This window comes from Stegostoma tigrinum, chromosome 15, assembly GCF_030684315.1.
Source record: "Stegostoma tigrinum isolate sSteTig4 chromosome 15, sSteTig4.hap1, whole genome shotgun sequence".
Lineage (NCBI taxonomy): Eukaryota > Metazoa > Chordata > Chondrichthyes > Orectolobiformes > Stegostomatidae > Stegostoma > Stegostoma tigrinum.
The window spans coordinates 42695965-42717404 of NC_081368.1; the positions used below are offsets into that span (position 1 = coordinate 42695965).

The 21440-nt window shown below is 41.1% G+C and overlaps 1 protein-coding gene across 2 annotated transcripts in view; it reads left to right on the plus strand.

The window, feature by feature from the left end:
* nhsl2 (NHS-like 2) overlaps window positions 1-21440 on the plus strand; it is a 320980-nt gene that overhangs the window by 190358 nt on the left and 109182 nt on the right. Inside the window, exon 1 of one of the 2 annotated variants that reach the window (XM_048544613.2) lies at window positions 18169-18362. The exons of the other annotated variant lie outside the window; for it this stretch is intronic. Within the exon in view, the coding sequence (XP_048400570.2) occupies window positions 18305-18362 (58 nt within the window). The 5' untranslated portion in view covers window positions 18169-18304. Of the gene's footprint in view, window positions 1-18168; window positions 18363-21440 lie in introns of those variants that run through there. 2 annotated transcript variants of the gene reach the window in all.

The following is a 21440-nucleotide window of genomic DNA, read 5'->3' on the forward strand; positions in this document are numbered from 1 at the left end:
CATATGAGTTAGTTAGGTACTTGGCAAGTGTGGACAAATTCTAAGCTGTGGGGAGCAAGGAATCAGGGAGAAGAATATTCTGATGTATTCTTGAAAAAAATCTGGGAAAAAATCTCAAAAATATTACAGGTTCATGAAACACATGTCAAAATCTGCAAAAGGAAACACAAAGCAATCTATAAGTGGGAAGCAAAACTCATGAAAACACAATTCATACATGAAGATGACTAAAAGGGGTTGTTTTGTGCAGTGGATAAACTGAAAATTTGTTCTCAATGAGAGTGGGTGTTCAGTTTACAAAACAAAGTGAAAAATTATATTTCTTCAATGATAATTTGTTGAATCTAAGTATTTTTTTGGAGCCAAAATATCCTGAAATTTGCCTACAAGGAACAGGGGCTATAGATTTTAGATTTTAGGCAAAAGATATGGGGGGATGTGAGCAAGAATATATTTATACAGTGAACGTTAATGATCTCACTGTCAACCAGCGTGGTAGAAGCATCGGTGATGGATGCTTTTAAAAGGAAATTGGACATGCATTTGACTGAAATACACTAGCTGGGTTACAGGTGTAGAGTGGACAGTGGGGTTATGAGACTGATTGGATGATTATATAGAGAACTGACATGGACCTGATGGGCTAAATACCCTCCCCTGTGCCATAATGCTTCAATAAATCAGCATAGATCCAATTTTTGTTCGCAGGTTGTGTGTGCAGAGGTGGGGGAAATCTTAGCTCTGTGAATCCAATCTTTAAAAATGACCACCTCTGCATGCGATTGTTGGTCCCCATGGCAGGCTGGATAGGGAGCTGGGCAAGGGACATGATAGGAGTCTCACAGGTAGCTGATTCCTGGCATGGGCTGAGGGGGAAGCCAAACTTGGGGCTTCAGTGCTGTGGTCAAAGTGTAAAATTAAAGATGAAAATATAAGCATCCTGAATGCTCACTGTCCCTCACTACTCCATACTCCCCATGCCTCATCCATGCATTGCTGTGGGCCTTCATACAATTCACCAACCTAGCCACTGGCCATGGCTTCTCATAATCCCTGTGTCACCCCATGCCCATGGCAATGGTCCCCATACCTACTTTCCCATTACTGTGCTGATGATCCTTTACAACTCCTGTGCCAGCCTTTGCTCCTATCTTAACCAAGGGCCCTTTGTCCTCTGACACCCTGCTACCCACCACCCTTTGGCCTGTCTCATCCATATCAACTCATCTAGCATATACTATACGTAAACCTCAGGAGGTACACTGTCAATGTCTGTTGATAATGTTGCCTTTGGAAAATAACCACTGTCACTGAGAACAAAAGGTACATTCAATACTTTGAAAGAGATGGTAAGAACTGCTGATGCTGGAGTCAGACATACCACAACGTGAGGCTGGAGAAGCAGACCAGGCCGGGCAGCATCAGAGGAGCAGGAAATCTGATGTTTCGGGTTGGGGCTTTCTGAAGATTCTATGTTGGCTCATAAAAAGATACTCCAAAAGACTTAGCACATCTTTCTAAACTTTGAACAGTGACAGCTTTTTGCAATCTCAGTAAGCTATTGACGAGCATGCTTTTCATAAGCTTAAAACATGCCTTATACTTGGGAATAGATCCAACGCGATATATTTGAAAGATCGATGAGCATTTGAGGGAAATCAACTTCCTGGCCTACAGAATCAGAATGGAGCTTGAGGGAATAAGTCTGATTGGATGTCACTCCAAAGAGTGCACATGGACTTCTTGGGCAAAAGGTTCAAGGCAAATGAGCAATATGAAACATTCCTCCAGCCCTCAGCCCTCACACCTCCCCTCCCCCCCCCCACCTCACTCTGTCTCACTTTCCCACTCATCCATGCCAAGTCATGCAGCCTAACATCTTCTACCCAGTCTTATGTCTCCTCATAACCCCTAAGCCTCCCTATTTCCTTCTACTCATTCCATGGTCTCTCTTGCCCCTTTGTCAACTTAATTGCCTTTGTTTATCTACCAGGCTTACTCAATGAATATCTGCAAGTGCTCTTGCATTAGGGCAAAAAAACCATATTATTTAACTTTCTATGCTGCAGACTACATTCTACTGAGAAAATCATTTGGATTCATGAAAACACTTTTGACACTTCTTGATAGGTTGACAGGTCAACGCTTGTTGACACTTCCAAACAGTTCTTGACAAGTTGGACAATTCCAATACAAGTGTGTATTATGTATGCTATCTTCCCAATGGGTAGGAGTCCCAAAGGGGTCTTAAAACTCTCCACCCCAAAAGATCTCTGACCGTCATTACCCAACTCTCCTGAAAAGGATCTTGACTCAATTCCAAGTGCTATGTCTGCAGAGGTACCTCACCCATCCAAAAGAGTTACACTCAAAATAGATTTGCTTCCTTTGGCCTCAAATACTTCTCATCTGGTCAAATTGCCACATTGTTACAGGAACTACAGACTTCAGAATCCAATTTCAATGGAGGAGGCTGGCCATGTAACTGGGAACAGCACATTTGCAAATGACATTACCACTATTCTACCATCTCATTACATGAGCTATAGAGTTTGATTTGGCCACCACCATCTAGAAGGACAAAGGCAGCAAGCACATGGGAACACATCAAGTTCCCCTCCAAGTTATGCACTGTCCTGACTTTGAAACATGTTTGTTCTTTCATGGTCACTGAAACAAAATCCTCCAACTTCTTTTCTCACATCACAGTCGGTGTCCCTACACCTGATGGTCTACAGTGATTCAAGAAGGTAATTCATCATCACCTCCAGGGCAATTAGGGATGGGTAGCAAATGCTGGCCTTGTCAGCCATGTCTGATTCTATACATGACTGAAAAACATTGGTGCAAAATTCAGTTAAAACTTTATTGACTTCGATAAGACAAAGAAACAAGTAGGAAAGCGAACCTTTATCAGAAACAGAAACAGAAATTGCTGGAAAAGCTCAGCAGGTCTGGCAGAATCTGTGGAGAGGAATCATAGTCAATGTTTCGGCTTAAGTGACCCTTCCTCAGAACTAATGGTAGCTAGCTTTTCTAGCAATTTCTGTTTTTGTTTGTGATTTACAGCATCTGCTGTTCTTCTGGTATTTTTTCAAAAGTGAACTTTTACTTCTTGAAAAGCACCTGACCTCAGAAGTGAAAATCTAAAAATTTTGGAAATCTCCTGAAAGGTTGTCATCTTTAAAGAACAAAGACGAGTTAACGTTTCAGGTATAATTTTTGTAGAACAGTGTCAATTTGGTACATAATCCAGAGTAGCTAATAAAATGAGAAAGGAGTAACATTAATGATGAATAGCCTGAAAAGCAAGCAAATGTCCTGATTAAAAAGACTGTTAACTCTTCGAAAGGCATGTCAGTGAATGCAGGAGTAAAATTTCTTGTGACACTACAGAGACCAGAAATCTGACACAAGTATGCATGCTCCAAAAATATATTGTGCAATCAGTCTGCATCTCTAAGGATAAAGTACATTAGTATTTTGGTGTAATCCTTAACTTGGTAAAGTGTAGCAATTGAGTCACCCAGCATGTTAGAATTCTTATTTAATTCAAAGCAGAACTAGTCAGATTCTTTGTAATGCTGTTAGTCAGTTTAAAAGCTGACTGAGTAGAATGCTTCCGTCAGGTAATAAACTATTAATCAGTGGCACCTTCAAGTAATTACAGTCGTAAGCTTACTATCTCCATGACATTACTGCCACTCTTTACTTTTGCCACCTGCAGCTCCCATACTGTTCCTATCCTTCCACTTATCATAAGCAAAATATGAGATCACCGGAGAAACAGCACTTGCACTACTTTTATTACCATTTTTTCAGGCCTGACACATCTGTTTCGAATAAATTCCTCAAACTTAAATTCACGTCCTTTGAGTCTAGGAGTTGGGAAGTCATGTTGAGATTGTACAGGACATTGGTGAGGCCTCTTCTGGAATGCTGTGTCCAGTTATAGGAAGGATATTATCAAGCTGGAGAGAGTTCAGAAGAAATTTAGCAGGATGTTGCTGGGTGTGGAAGGTTTGAGTTATAAAGAAAGGTTGAATAGATTGGGAATTTTTTCAGTGGAGCACAGGCGGTTGAGAGGTGACCTGATAGAAGTTTGTGAAATATTGGGCGATATAGATAGATTTATCGGTTGTCGTCTTTTGCCTAAGATGGGTGATTTCAAGACAAGGGGGCACATTTTTGAGGTGAGAGGAGAGAAACTTTTAAAAGAGATACGAGAAGCAAAGTTTTTACACAGCAGGTGGTTTGTGTGTGGAATGAATCTCCAGAGGAAGTTGTTGATGTGGGTACAATTACAACATTTAAAAGACATTTGGATGGATACATGAATAGGAAAGGTTTGGAGGGATATGGGCTAGGAGCAGGCAGGTGGGACTAGTTTTTTTTGGAATTATATTCAACATGGACTGATTGGACCAAAGGGTCTGTTTCTGTGCTGTACGACTCCATGACTCTCTAGCCCAAAAACATGAACAACAATCATGATCCATGATTAACACGTGTCCTGATGCAGGCAGCCAGAAGCTTGGTGTTGCCTGTTCATTGCCATGATCACAGCATGCAACCTGTGTTAAAGATGTTGCCTACTGATCACTCAATGTTCAAAAGATGCAGAATCCCTGAGAAGTTAACATGCATCACTTAAAGTTAGCCTGCACCTCTTACTGAGGAAGTGAATTTGGATTTGAATAGATGCTGAGAATGGCTGTAGAAATTAACCTTAGCAAAAAAATTAGCAAAAGATGGCAGACCTCTAAAGAGAACATGTTCCAAGGTCCTTGAATTGTGTGGAGATCTTAGTGCAGGAGATGGACAAGCTGACGGAATTCCTTTGTTCACAGAAAACCAGAAGGCCTCTCTAGGCAGATACTGCAAAAGCAGTGGCAGCATCTTATGGTCACAGCCAATGTAGACATACATGAGGCATTGAAAGAAGTTCCACCATTCTATCCTCAAAAACCACCAGTCACTGACCTTTCACGCTGCTTACTTCACTATCATCCCTTCGCTCACCTATCATCACTCTCAATCAATCATAGGTCATATTTCATATTCATTACTTACTTCACTTTCACACAGTTAGCACTGCTACAATTTTCAAACTCATATTTAAGCTTGCACATACTACCAGCTACTTATTCATCACAGATATTGGATGTGGATTGTTTAGTTTAAAACGGTATTTACATTGATAAAGTTGGTGTGGAATGTTTATTTTATGAGGCTTTTATTTAAGCATTGTAGCTAAGAGGACACCATGATTGTCCATAGCAAAAGGAAATAAGTTTGACTCTTGATGAATTGTGAATTTGAATTGCATTTACTGATACGACAATTGAATGAGCTGCTCATATTTTGTGTAGCTGTAAAGTGAATGTTGGTTCCTCCCTTCCTCCTCCTCATCTGACTTTCCTCTTCTACCTCTGCTTTCATCTGTTCTGCTGCTCTCACTATACCTGGTGGCAAGGACTGTATGGTCTTGGTGACAAGGTTATGTAAATGCAGCAGATTACAACAAATCCTGGCATATAATCTGTCAAGTATACCAAGGTTCTTCCAGCCCATTGTGGTAGCAGAACTATTGTTTGAACATTCACATGGTTTATTCACTGACATTTTGTATGGCAACATAGCTGTCATTAGGTAATATTGTTCATGGCATGTGGATTAAGCATAGTAGTCATGAGCTAGACAGTCCGCAATATTCCTTGTCACACCTTAGCAATCCTCTGTTTTCACCTGGAGGTTCAAGTGTTAACAGTACATCAGCTTGGTCCAAAATAAAGGCTGACTCTTACAGGATATTGATCATTGACCTGAATGATGCACTGCATGAAGCAAATGTAAAAGAAGTTAAAAATTGGGAGAAATGTTAAAGGTATTGTCAGCTATTGCACCCAATTGACCTTCATTTTACAAAGTCACAACCTAACATCATGAGCTTAGAACAGAGATGAGACATTAGAATGGTATGCAGCACTGGGGACTTGAGCTCAGGGGAGGGCACCAGAGAAACTAATGCTTAGAATTTCTGAGCTACCATTATAATTTTAGGAGTGACTGGAAACAGAAATGAAGCTTCTCAGGAGAGCCGTACATGAGCAACGGTGAATTTCCCAGAAGTTAGAAAAGGAGATTTAAAAAGTGTTGTGATAATTCTACCTCCTAGATCCTCAAAGCCAATGAATGCAAGGAAGCCTTATCTGGTTCTGAAAAATATGACCTTGTAGAGCAGAGGCAAATCTGTCATCTTTTATGGGTATTGAAATAAACATGGGCTGTGAAACAAAGTGACACTTGTTAAGAAAGCATATGGTGTTTTGGCTTTCATTAACAGGGGGATTGAGTTTAAGAGTCGTGAGATCTTGTTGCAGCTCTATAAAACTTTGGTTAGACCGCACTTGGAATACTGCGTCCAGTTCTGGGCGCCCTATTATAGGAAAGATGTGGATGCTTTGGAGAGGGTTCAGAGGAGGTTTACCAGGATGCTGCCTGGACTGGAGGGCTTATCTTATGAAGAGAGGTTGACTGAGCTCGGTCTCTTTTCATTGGAGAAAAGGAGGAGGAGAGGGGACCTAATTGAGGTATACAAGATAATGAGAGGCATAGATAGAGTCGATAGCCAGAGACTATTTCCCAGGGCAGAAATGGCTAGCACGAGGGGTCATAGTTTTAAGCTGGTTGGTGGAAAGTATAGAGGGGATGTCAGAGGCAGGTTCTTTACGCAGAGAGTTGTGAGAGCATGGAATGCGTTGCCAGCAGCAGTTGTGGAAGCAAGGTCATTGGGGTCATTTAAGAGACTGCTGGACATGCATATGGTCACAGAAATTTGAGGGTGCATCCATGAGGATCAATGGTCGGCACAACATTGTGGGCTGAAGGGCCTGTTCTGTGCTGTACTGTTCTATGTTCTATGTTCTATGTTCTAGTTGCAAGCAAGTGGCAGGCAAGTTTCAGACTTATATTGCTGATTGACCTTGAGAAGTGGTGGTGGGCTGTCTTCTTTAATTGCCATGGTCCTTTTATGAAAAAGACTTACTCACAAGATGTGGACATCTCTGACTTAGACAGCATTCATTGCTGATCTCTGGCTGCCAGAGGCCAGTGAAGAGTCAATCACATTGTTGGATTGAAATATAGACATGACCAGGTAAGAACAACAGATTGCCTTTCTTAAAGGACATTAATTAACCAGATGGATATTTACACAATTAATGACAGTTAGATGGTCACTATTAGGCACATTTTTATTCCAGACTTTTATTGAATTCAAATGTCACCATCTGTCAGGGTGGGATTCAAACCCATGTCTCCAGAACCTGGATTTTGAGCCAGAGACAGTGAAACATTGATATGTTTCAACATCAGGATGGTGGGTGGATTGGAGAGGAATTTGTAGGTGGTGATGCTCGAAATATCTCCTGTCCATGATCTTCTAGATGGCAATAGTTGTGGTTTTGAAAGGTGGTGTCCAAGGAGCCTTGGTGAATTTCTGCTGTGTATCTTGTGGATGGTACTTACTGCTGCGAATGACCATCAGTGGTGGAGAGAGTGACAGTTTGTGGATGCCGTATCAGTCAAATAGGCTACTTTGTCCTGGATGGTGTCAAGCTTCTTGAGTGCTGTTGAAGTTGCACTCAATTAAGGCAAGTGGGGAGTATTCCATCACACTCCTGACTTTGGGCATTCAGGAGGTGAGCTACTCAATGCAAGATTCCTAGCCTCTGTCCTGGTCATGTAGCCACTATACATACATAGCAAGTCCAATTAAATTTTTGATCAATAGTAACTCCCAGATGTTGATATTAAGTGGCAGAGAAGGCTCACATGGTTGAATGGCCTACTTCTGCTCCTAATTTGTAATTGTTTGTTAATTCGTGCTTGTCAGCTGAGCTAATACAAACAAAACTGAATGGTCTCCTTTTTGTTTAAACTTCTTAATCTTTGAATTCTTGTCAGTTTTATTAATGTTGCCACAGCTGACATTATTCCAGCGCTCAGTTTTGTTTCCTTTCTCACTGTTATGTAAAGTTAGTGGTCCAAAACGTGTTAATAATCAAAGGTGTAGCAGTGTGCTCAGCTTCCTGATGACCACCATTCCAGCTACAGAAAGTACGTGACCTGCAATCTTCCCACATCTGATTGTGATACGTAATTTGGAATGAGAAAGCAAGTAGAAAATCTTGTAACTTGCATGACAGATCAGAGAAAGGTAGTGGATTAATGGTGATACCACTATACTATTAACACAGAGGCCCAAGCCAATGCTCTGTGACACAGATTCAAATTCTGCAATAGCACCAGGTTAAAATTTCAAATTAATCAATATATCTGGAATTGAAAGCAAGTCTCAGTAATCATGTCCAAGGCAGCTATCATTTATTGATTAAATAGAAAAGCTATTTGATTCACTAATGTCCTTTAGCAAAAGATATCAGCTGTTGTTACTTCATTATACCTATGTGCGACTCCAGAACCGTAACAATGAGGGTGACCCCTAACTGGCCTCTGAAATTACCTTGCAAACCTTTAAGTTCACAATCAATTAAGCATGGACCGCAAATGCTGGTCTTGCCAGTGATGCCTATGTCCAATGAAAGAATAAAGAACAACAGATTAATATTTCAGTCCATCTGTTGTGCCAAAACTAGCTCTCACTGTAAGATTTTGTTGACATCTAAAAAGTAGCAGAAGGTGCAGACTTTGCCTCAGTTAGACAATTCGAAAAAAATCTGCAAATTAAGGCTTTAGAAATTCATTCATGAGATGTGGGAATTATTCACCACGCCAATATTTATTGCCCAAACTTATCTGTTGTTAAAGAAGAGTGGTGAGATGCCCTTTTGGACCATAGAAGTCCATTTGATGTAGGTGCGTTCACAATGCCAGAATAGAAGGAAGTCCTGTACTTAAACCTAGCAATGGTGGAACAGCAATATGTTTCCAAGTTTGAATGGAGTGTGATTTGCAGGGCCATTTCTCATTGATTTTCCCAAGAATCTGTTGCCCTTTTACTTCGAGCTGGTGGAGGTTGCCAGCTTGGAAGGTACTACTGAAGGAAGCTTGGGTAGTTGTTACAGTATATCTCGTACACGTTGCTGCTACTGTGTACCAATAGTGAAGGGAGTGAATGCTTAAGGTGATGAATGGAATGCCTATCTATGAATTGTTTTGTCTTCGATCATGTCAAGTTTCTTCACTGTTGCATTTATGCTCATCTGGTCAGGTGGAGAATATTCCATCTCCATCTCGACTTGTTAATGGTGGACAGGCTTTATAGACTCAGTTACTCACAAAATTTCCAGTTATGACCTATTTCTTTTCTAACAGCATTTATGTGGCCAGCCCAGTTAATGTTTTCATCAACAACAACCCCAAGGAGATTGGTGGTTGTGGTGAATTCAGCTTTGGTTATGCCATTGAATGTCATAGAATCTCTTGTATTGTATGTACAGCTTGGCAGTTTGGCGAATGTGATGTGCCACCTATCAGCCCAAGCTTGAGTTCTGGCTGGATCTTAATGGCTATTGATGTGGACTGCTTCAGTATCGGAACAATTGTGAATGGTACGAAATACTGTGCATTCATCAGCAGAAATTGGTTTGGCCACCTTCACTTAATTTACATTGATAGAACATTGCAACTTACTCCTCACCAGGCCATTTTTAATTGTAACTTCGAACATTCTTGAGTATGTTTACTTGTGGGGGTGGTGTTGTTATTTATGAAATACCAAACAGGCTGGCAAATGGGCTTGTGACTTTACTGTTCGAGGTATAGGTCATATGTTTAATAGCAAGGATGAACTATATAAAAGAATATTCTCTCCTGCACCCACTCAGCCACTGATGAGTCTCAGTAGCAGAAGGGAAAAGCTGCAGCTTCCAGGTTTCCATGGAAACTTTGCAGTTAACGGCCTTGGGAGCTGTTAACTGTATCAGGAGATTTGATGAAAATCTCATTTTAACCATCAGCTTGCTGAATAAGCTAGAAGTGAGGAAAGTTGACCGCATTTGAATCTAGGATCTCCAGGATTGAAAATCCCATTTTTAATAATATATCTCACAATAAAATCCATCCCTCCAGTGTTTTTCACTTCATTCTTGAATGATTTTGCTCTCTACAGCAGATTTTCATAGTTACCAAGACTCTCTCTTTGCCTCAAACAAATGGTTTTCTTTATGTGTGGGATGCAACTTTGAGAAACAGATTTTCCTCTTAGGTTTGACAGTGAAACTAGGAATATACTGATATTGCTAGAGCCAGCCACTGATATGACACATATGTTAGGAAATTACATTACTTGTCAATTACAGTAGAGGAGAAAATGTCTGCCCATTCTTGAGTTCATGTTTTGTATCCCAAAATGCTGGTGGCAAAACGTATAGAAGTGTCATGGGCAATGGGATTCTATCTGATATCTTTCCATCTAAACTAAAGTTATTCCAGAAGATTGTTATGAGTAAGCATTAACAATTCAGGCCCTCTTTCTACCATGCCATTTGATGAAATCATAACTGAGCTACAGTCTATTACCTTAATTCCATTTATCTACCTTAGAGATAGTAAGAACTGCCAATGCTGGAGCCAGAGACAACACAGTGTGGAGCTGCATTCCTCCAGCTCCACACTGTGTTATCTATTATCTACCTTAGGTGTGTGTTACGTACAGATGGAGCTATCTGTCTCAGTTCAGAAAGCTGTAATTATTTCAGCCCTCCCTGGAAATTTCAGTTCGTGCTGTTTATGCTTGTATTATGGCCCCTGATCTAGTATTATATCCACAACTTCTCAGGGACAGCCCTTGAGTAGCTACAGTTCACTGGAAAATCACAACTGAGCCTCATCTTGTTCTCATACAGCATCCCCATGTACATCTCAGACCGTTTATGGGGAAAGATCTTTAAGCGATTTTTATGCTTTTTGTTTCAGTTTAAGATACTGACAAATTTAAGACCCTATTTCTACCTAAGCACAGATCAAGAACCAAATGTTTTGCACCGTCTGTTCTCCCTTGCTAAATATTAAATTATGAAGTGGACTATCCACAATTTACATGAGAAACCTTCTATTGAGTCAAGATTTTAACTGCATTGGCTTCTCCTCCCACAGTCCACAGATGTGCAGGCTAGGTGGATTAGCCATGGGAAATGCAGCATGACAAGGATAGAGTAGGGAGTGTCTCTGAGTCGGATGCTTTCCAGAGATTTGAGAAGACTTGATGGGCTGAATGGCCTATTTGCACACTGTAGGGATTCTATGATATAATTTTTTGGTTGTGATTTAAGTTGATTACTATTGCTATATCTAGCTCAGTTACTTAGGAGGGGTTAGACAGAAATTAAGTGCTTCAAAATAAATCTACACACGTAGTCAATGTAACATTTTTTCACAAATGTGTATCACAACATGATGTGAATGTGTGAACATTTTTGTATGGATATCTTGATAGTGTAATTTAAAGTATTAAAAAAAGTTATTCTGTTACTCTTGTTGGCCTTTTCACAGTAAATTCTCCATTTTAAGTGGAATTACATGACTTCCACACTCTACCAATTGTACTTTACCACATTCCTCAATGAGTCGTGAGTCCTCCAGCATTTGGACAGGCCCTTCTGCCCAAACGGGTCCCTGTCGACCAAAATGTCCATCCACGCTAACTCCATTCCCCTGCACTTGGCCTATATCCTTCTAAACTTTTCCTGTTCATGTATTTGTCCAAATGCCTTTTAAATGTTGTTAATGTACCCGCCTCAACCACTTGTGCTAGCAGCTCATTCCATATGCATACCACCCTCTGTGTAAAAAAGTTGCCCCTCAAGTTCCCATGTATTCTTTCCCCTCAAGTTCCCATGTATTCTTTCCCCTCTTACCATAAACCGATGCCCTCTAGTCCATGATTCCCCAACCCTGGGAAAAAGGCTAAGTACTTGCACCCTATCCATGCCTCTCATGATCTTATACACTTCTATAAGACCCCCCCCCCCCCCCCACCTCTGCCTCTGGCTCCTATGTTCTAAAGAAAAAAGTCCTAGTTTGTCCAACCTCTCTCTGTAACCCAATCCCTTGAGTCCTGGACACATCCTTGTAAATTTCTTCTGCATTCTTTCCAGTTTAAAAAGTCCTTCCTATAGCAAGATGACCAAAACAGAAAGCAATATTCTAAGTTTGGCTTCACCAACATGCTGTACAGCTGCAATATAACTTCCCAACTTCTGTACTCAGTGCCCTGACTGATGAAGGCCAGTGTGCCAAACTCCTCCTTCACTGTCCTGTCTACCTGTGACTCCACTTTCAGAGAAACGTGTACCTGAATTCCAAGATCTGTCTGTTCGACGACATTTCTTAAGGCCCTGCCGTTCATCATGATGCTCCTACTTTGACTTGACTTTCCAAAATCTCACACTTCACACTTATCTATATTAAACTCCATTTGCCATTTCTCAGCCCACTTCCCCAGCTAATCAAGAGCCTGCTGCAATTTCTTATAACCTTCTTGATTGTCTGTGATATTGTCTATTTTAGTGACATTGGCAAACTCATCAATCATGCCTTGTGCATTCTCATCCACATCATTGGTACAGATAACAAACAGCAATGAGCCCAATGCTGACCCTTGATCACAGAGTATAAGCAATACTTAAGGGGCTGCTGCCAATGGGCTTGCAGGTGAGAGCACAGGACCTATAAAGTTCATTAGATGTTCTTCCTGATCCATACCCACTTACTTCTAACCTGTCAGAATTTTGTTGGAGACTTTAGTGGCCACAATGGCTCATGGATGACCAATTTTGAACTGCTTGATCTGTTCTGAACCTATCCCATTGAGCCAACTGACCACAGTGAGCTAAATTATAGTAGGTTATCGCTCATTTAAGTAGTGTGCACCATGGTTGTTTTTTTGCATTGTATCACCCATGAATAAATGGCAGCTTTAAAGATATTTAAGAAGCTTTCATGAGCAGTAAGTTGAGGTATCATTAAGGAACAGACTATTTGAGATGTAGCATTATGCAATGGAAAAGATCTAATTAATAATCTTATTGTAAAAGAATCTTTAAATAAAAGTGACCAAAATATAGTGTAGTTGTCATCAAAGTGGCAAATGATGGCGATAAATCCAAAATGAGGCTCTTAAATCTAAACAAAGGAAACTATGAAGGTAGGATGGGCAAGATGGCTGTGTTATTTGGGAAAATGCATAACAATAAGCAGGCAATTATTTATAATTGGATCAATAAATGGTTTACAACATACATTCCTTTAAGGAACAAAAACCTAAGAGAAGAGGTGCATCAGCTGTAGCTGACAAGGTAGTTAAATGTCATATTATGTCAATGCAGGAGACTTATGAAGTTGTCTAAAAATTTCTGAGTATTATGAACACTTTGGAATTCAGCAAAGGAGCAAAAAGAAACTGGAAAAGAAACAGAGAATAGAATATGAATGGAAGGTAACAAGGACCATAAAGGTGGACTCTAAAAGCTACTGTAAGACAAATATGTGTTTTTTACAGGTAGAGACATGAGACTTTTTAATGGTAAATAAGAAAAGTGTAAAAAAGATACATGATTACATTTTATCTCCCAAATCTTCCAAAAATAAAAGAAATCCAAGGGACTAATGAGAATGAGGAACTCAAAAAAAATAGCTTTGCTGAAAAGATAGTATAATGGAAATTAATGGGACCAAATGTAAACAAATCTTTCAAAACCATTAAAAGAGGTGGGATCAGAGATGGTGGGTGAGTTGATAATTATATATTCAAAATTCTATGGGTTCTGGAGCGGTACTTGCAAGTTGGAAGAATGCAGAAAAAACCTTACTATTTAAGAAAGAAGGGAGAGAAAAACACAGAGGACTGCAGACCTGTTGGTTAATACTGGGAAAATGCAAAAATCTATTGTAAAGGAAGTGATATCTGAACACTTAGGATGTAATCATCTAATTGGGCAACATGGATGTATGAAAAAGAAGACATATTTGACTGAACATTAGATGTGGGAGCAGAAACAGGCCTTTCAGTCAATTGAATGTGCACTGCTCATCAATGATATCATGACTGATTTGATCCTCAACACCATTTTCTAGCTTTTCTCCAGAACCCTTCATTCCTGATTAAAATTTTCTCTACCTCAGCCTTGATTATGCTTAATGACCCAGCCTCAAGAGCACTCGGTGGTAAAGAATTCCACAATAGTGCCAGACAACTGGAGGATAGCAAATGTGGTTTGCCTGTTCAAGAAGGGGAGTAGAGACAACCCTGGTAATTACAGACCAGTGAGCCTTACTTCAGTTGTTGGTAAAGTATTGGAAAAGATTATAATAGATAGGATTTATAATCACCTAGAAAAGAATAATTTGACTAGGGATAGTCAGCACCGTTCTGTGAAGGGTAGGTCGTGCCTCACAAATCTTATTGAGTTCTTTGAGAAGGTGACCAAACAGGTAGGTGAGAGTAAACCGGATGATGTGGTGTATATGGATTTCAGCAAGACGTTCGATAAGGTTCCCCACAGTAGGCTATTGCACAAAATGCAGAGGAATGGGATTGTGGGAGATATAGCAATTTGGATCAGAAATTGGCTTGCTGAAAGAAGACAGAGGGTGGTGGTTGATGGGAAATGTTCATCCTGGAGACCAGTTACTAGTGGTGTACCGCAAGGGTCGGTGTTGGGTCCATTGCTGTTTGTCATTTTTATAAATGACCTGGATGAGGGCGTAGAAGGATGGGTTAGTAAATTTGCAGACGATACTAAGGACGGTGGGGTTGTGGATAGTGACGAAGGATGTTGTAGGTTACAGAGAGACATAGATAAGCTGCAGAACTAGGCTGAGAGGTGGCAAATGGAGTTTAATGCAGACAAGTGTGAGGTGACGCACTTTGGTAGGAGTAACCGGAAGGCAAAGTACAGGGCTAATGGTAAGATTCTTGGCAGTGTAGATGAGCAGAGAGATCTCGGTGTCCATGTACACAGATCCTTGAAAGTTGCCACGCAGGTTGACAGGGTTGTTAAGAAGGCATACAGTGTTTTAGCTTTTATTAATAGAGGGATCGAGTTCCGGAACCATGAGGTTATGCTGCAGCTGTTCAAAACTCTGGTGCGGCCGCACTTGGAGTATTGCATACAGTTCTGGTCACTGCATTATAAGAAGGATGTGGAAGCTTTGGAAAGGGTGCAGAGGAGATTTAGTAGGATGTTGCCTGGTATGGAGGGAAGGTCTTACGAGGAAAGGCTGAGGGACTTGAGGCTGTTTTCATTAGAGAGAAGAAGGTTGAGAGGTGACTTAATTGAAACATATAAAATAATCAGAGGGTTAGATCAGGTGGATAGGGAGAGCCTTTTTCCGAGGATGGTGACAGTGAGCACGAGGGGGCATAGTTTTAAATTGAGGGGTGAAAGATATAGGACAGGTGTCAGAGGTAATTTCTTTACTTAGAGTAGTAAGGGAATGGAACGCTTTGCCTGCAACGGTAGTAGATTTGCCAACTTTAAGTACATTTAAGTCATCATTGGACAAGCATGTGGACGTACATGGAATAGTGTAGGTCAGATGGGCTTCAGATTGGTATGACAGGTCGGCACAACATCGAGAGCCGAAGGGCCTGTACTGTGCTGTAATGTTCTATGTTCTATAATTCACTACCCTTTTGAGGGAAGAAATTCTTCCTCATCTCTGTCTTATACATGTGATCCCTTAATCTGAGATTATGTCCTCTGGTCCTGGACTATTTTGCAAGGGAAACAATCTTTCTGCATCTTGCCTGTCAAGTCCTCTAAGAATCATGTATGTTTTGATCAGGTCAACTCTCATTCTTCCAAATTCAATTGAGTACATGCCCAACCTACTTAATCTCTGGGTATAGCCCAGTCCCTCCATACTTGATATCAGCAGAGTGAACCTTTCTGGACTGCTTCCAATGCCAGTGTATCTTTATTTAGATAAAGGGCTCAAAACTGTTCAGTTTTCCCGCTGTGGTCTGACTAGTACCTTGCATAATTTTAGCAAAACCACCCTAATATTGTACTTCATTCCCTTTGAAGTAGAGGACAACATTCCATTTGCGTCCCTGTTACCTACTGATCTTGGCTGTTAGTTTCTTTTTGAGAGTCGTGCACCAGGACTCCCAATCCCTCTGCTTTTTGCTGCAGCCTTTCTCTATTTAAGTAATATTCGGCTCTGCTATTTTTCCTGCCAAAGTCGATAACCTCCTATTTGACCACATGATATTCCATTTACCAAGTTTTGGCTCACTTGTTTAAACCATCTGTATCCCTCTGCAGAATCTTTTGTTTCATCATCATCATTTGCCTTTCCACCTATTTTTGTGTTATCTGCAAACTTGGTTTTGTGCATCCATTTTTCTGATCCAAGTCATTATTGTGTATGTAACATTTTCCCAGTAACTGTTGTTAGGATAACTGGCTTATACTTACAAAAATAGAAACTGCCAGAGAAATTCAGCAGTTCTGGCAGAATCTCTGGAGAGAAAGCAGAATTAACATTTCGTGTCCAGTGACCTTTCTTCAGAGAAACGGTTACTTTTATTTTGTCTCCTCTTTTTAAATAAAGATTTGACCCTGTGGAGATTTATCAGGATATTAGTAGAAAGTGAATAAGGAGGAATCAATAGATGTGATGTGTTGCGCTTGTCAGAACGCTTTCAACAAGATCCACACAGGAGGTTAATAATCAAAATTGGAGCACATAGGATATGAGGTAATAAACTGGCACACAATGAGGATTGGTTAATGGAAAGAAAACATGGTTAGAATAAATAAGTCATTGTCATGTTGGCAGGCGAACTGACCAGTGGAGTACTGCAAATTTCAATGCTGGGACCTGAGATGTTCACAATCCATTTCAGTTATTTGCATGTGAGGGCCAGTGTAATATTTCCAAGTTACATGCTTAGCATGAATGTGAGTTCTGAGGGGAATGCACAGGGACTTATGGGGATTTGGACAGGCTGAGTGAGCATGAACGTGACAGAGGGGTATAGTATTGATAAGTGTGAGCATATTCATTTCTGTAGGAGGAGCTGAGGTCAGAGTATTTCTTAAATGGTGTGATATTAGGAAGGGAGCTGGGTGTCCTTACATATAAGTCACTGAAAGCTAACATGCAGATACAAGAAGTGATTAGAAAGGCTGATGGTAAGTTGACATTTTCTGCAAGAGAATTAGAGTAGAGTTAAGATATCTTGCCTCAGTTATATGGAACCAAGGGAATCCAGAGCTAGAATACTGTATGTGGTTTTGGTTCCCTTGCCTAAGGAAGGATATACTTGCCACAGAAGCAATGCAGTGAAGTTCACTAGACAAATTCTACAATGGCAGATCTGTCTGAAGAAGGCTAACTGGACCTGAAACATTAACTCTGTTTTCTGTCCGTAGATGCTGCCTGACCCGCTGAGTTTTTCCAGCAATTTCTGATTTTGTTTCTTAATCAGCAGACTGACTCCCAAATAGTATTGTTATCCCAACATCCCAACTTAAAGGATGCCTGGGGGTTCCACCTGTTTTTGTGAAGAGCACAACCATAAAAATTAATGTATTCTAAAAATTGCATCGAGCAGGCTTAGAATGTTAGATTGCTCCTCTTTCCATTATTTTCATTCCGTTACTACCCACTTTATGCTGAAAACAGACAGAGAGAAAATATTAATCAGGGTAAATGCCCTTATTTTGTGTCCATATATAAGTTTCCAGCAGTGGTCACTGGATGGTGACCAGGACCACCTATCTTCAGCTCCCTATCACTGGGCTCTAAGATCAATTGTAATGTCTTTTCCTCTGCCCTAGTTGGAGCAAATGAAAAAACAGTGTCCAAGGGGGAGCAGTCCTGGGTACCTCCTCCTGATTTTTATTCACAATTAGTCACTGCTGAAATTATATGATTCATCGAGGTAAGCATTTCTGGTAATCTATAAGCAGCATCGGAGGAGTGTCCATGTGAAATAGCAACGAGCTTAGAACTGATCAATTCCTTAAACTTGCGAAAATGTTGAAGCTTTGAAAATAAAGCAAAGGAAATTAAGTACGGCTGTCACAATATTTTTCTTCTCTTCGATGAGAAGCACTATCAGGAAGGAGTTTGAGCAGTGCCTCGCCTCTCTCCCTCCCTCCCCTTTGTTCCTGTGGCAAGTAGGGCCCATTTCCCATAGGAGCTGTCTGCAATGATGCACCCTGTTCAGGCTGTGCTGGGGCCAGCACTATGCTGCTGGCAATCATCCAAACAATCCAGGCAACAGGGAAGTGGAAAGGGATGAGCTGCACCATGGTAATAGGGGATGATGGGCAACACCTATGAAAAAGAGCAACCGGGGCAGAGAAAGAAAAAAATCAAAGGTATTGTTTGGTTGTATCACGTCGGGTCTCCCCATAGCCTATCAGTGAAAAAAATAATTTACTGCATGTTCGTGTAATGCAGGTAACAGACATCTTTGTTAGAGTGCATTTAATGGAAAAGCAGAGAGTTGGTGTAGATTGCGACTCTCATGTGGATTAAAACATCAGAGAGGATTACAGTGTTAATTTATTCTGATTGATAGCAAAAATAACAGCAGGCAGCCATGTGTAATTTCTGAATGCAGCTTGTTGCTTGATATCTGCTGACATTTGCTGATAATGATTGAATCGCTGTCAGTGCAGACCCCATGTTTAGGCTGTTAAATGATATTCGTCTCGATGTAATTACCGAACAGAGTATGATTTTTTTTGCAAAAATTGCATTTGATCTGATAACCAATAAATAAGTGATTGATTCTCAAATCTTTACAAATCAGCCTTGCCGAGTAATGTGAAAATAGACAACGTTGTATCGGAATGTCACAATCCATGGAGCTGAATATTAAACCCACTCCTTGCATTACATCATTTTTGGCCTTAGTACTGCACTGGGACTCCAGGTCTCCTACTGTATATGTAATAGCGTACGTATCTGTGTGTTTATGTGTGGGTCTTTTCTGTGAGTGTTTAAATATGTGTGTGTGTGTGTGTGTGTGTGTGTGTGTGTTTTCTGCAGGTGTTTGTGTGAATGTGTTCGTGTGTGTGTTTGTGTTTCTCCGTGCCTGTGTTTTTATGTGTGTTTGTGTTTACGTGTGTTTGTACATGTAATATGTGTATGTTTGTGCACATGTTCACAGCTGTAAGTTGGTAAATCTACTTTGTACATTTTGGTGCGTAGAGTCCTTCAGTTTTCTCTAGGGAGGGGGTGTGTCACCCCGCCAAACCCCAAGAGTTACCTATAGCTGAATACTTTTGGCACCTTTGACCTCCAAAAACCCGTACACAAATATCCACTTCCCCCCCAGCCTTGCTGTAGCTCTGGGAGTGGGGTTTTGGTGGGGCAAAGTGGTAATGTCACTGACCTAGTAATCCAGAGGTGGAGGCTAATGCTTTGGAGACGTGGCTTCAAGTTCCATCCTGTTAGTAAATCTGAAATGTAAAGCCATTCTCACTAATGGTTACCACGACAAATAAAGTTAATCATTCTAAAAACTTACTAATGCCCTTTGGGGAAAGAAATCTGCTATTCTAACCTGACCTGGCTGACATGTGACTCCAGACCCACAGCAAAGTGATTACTCTTAAATGCCCTCTGAGATGGATAAACAAATCACTGAATGCGAGGGCAATTGGAGATAGGTAGTAAATGCTGGCCACACCATGGACACCCACCTGCTGTGAAAGAATGGAAAAAAGAAACCAGTGGTCTGTGACCTGCAACATACCAACACAATAGTAGACCATTTCGTCAGTACAGTGCCAGTACCTCTGAGAGTCTGAGAAAGTGAAGACTTTTTTCATCATTGCAAATGTTTGTTTTCTCAGCAATGTCATGAACTCTGTTGCAATTGGCCCTGAGATCCACAGATGCCAGTAACCCATCACCAAGTAACCTTTTTTTACACATGGAAAGCCCTTAAGACTGATCCAGCTTCCCCAGAGCCAGCTCAAAGTAAACAAGATATCTGACATTCCTGTTTTTATCCATCAGCTAGGACTCCCTGATTGGGGCTGTTAATCTGGTCCAATCAGGAATTCATATTCTGTGAGGTCCACCTGGTTGACCTCATTACAATCACTACATCTCTAATCCTCTGAATCCGAGGATGTAGACTGATTCTTTTCCTCGTAGTTCTTCCTGAGGCATTTTAGCACTGGGTCAGGTTCTGCCAGCTCTGCCTCTGATACAGGTGGCATGTAACACACAGTATCTTGCCTCTTGCACCTGGACCGTGTTGGAAGAAATGCATTCCTTTCTTCAGGCAGCAAAGGCATCAAGGCAGCAACATCCACTGTGTCCATCTCAGATTCTGAGGTCCCTTCAACACTTGATGGAGAAGGAAAACCCATCGGCTCAGCCAGCCTTTCTGACTGTTCTGAGGAAGTGAGCACATTTTGCTCCGATCCTGTTTGCGAGTTTGCAGCTTTGGTGTTGACCAGATTCTTGTTCAGGACCTACCCGAATTTTATATGTCACTGGACCTGACCTCACATTGCCTATGCCTCTTATCTATACAGGGCTGTTCCCATGGTTCCTACACCAAACTTCGCCCCCGAAGTAAACTGTCTCTATTGCTTCATGGAGTCTTGTGTCTGGCATTGGTGTTCCTTAAGCCATGTTACCCTCCCCCTCCCAGGTCCAGGAAAATCAGATTTAACCTGATGCAGAGTATTCTCCCTACAAGCAGCTCTGCAGGAGCTATCCCAGTAGTTGCATGAGGGGTGGTTCTATAATCACATGGGAACCGGAACAGCTTTGGAATTTGATGAAGCTGTAGGCTGTTTCTTTAAGCTGTTTTCAAAGTTTCTTTCTACCAGACCATTGAATGATGGATAGTGTGGAGTTGTCTTTATATGTCAAATGCCATTCGATTTCAGGAGATACTCAAATTCCCTGCTCATAAATAACAGTCCATTTTTCTGTGACCAAGACTTCTAGGAGTCCCTGTATTGCAAAAGATTAGACTCCCTACAGTGTGGAAACAGGCCCGTTGGACCAACAAATCCACACTGCCCCTTGAAGCATCCTACCCAGACCCATCCCCTTATAACCCACACACCCCCGAGTACTACAGGCAATTTAGCATTGCCGATCCAACTAGCCTGCACATCTTTGGATTGTGGGAGGAAATCGGAATAAACCCATGCAGACACGGGGAGAATGTGCAAACTCCACACAGACAATCGCCTGAGGCTGGAATTGAACCTGGGACCCTGGTGCTGTGAGGCTGCAGTGCTAACCACTGAGCCACCATGCTGCCCTAATGTGTGCAGTTTTTCTATCATCATCTCTGTGTTTGACAAATGAGCTCTATGTATGTCCAGCCATTTTGAGTGGGCGTCCACAATGATTAAGAACATTGAGCCAATGATAGGACCTCCATAGTTGACCATGGTTAATCCTATATTGACGGTAAT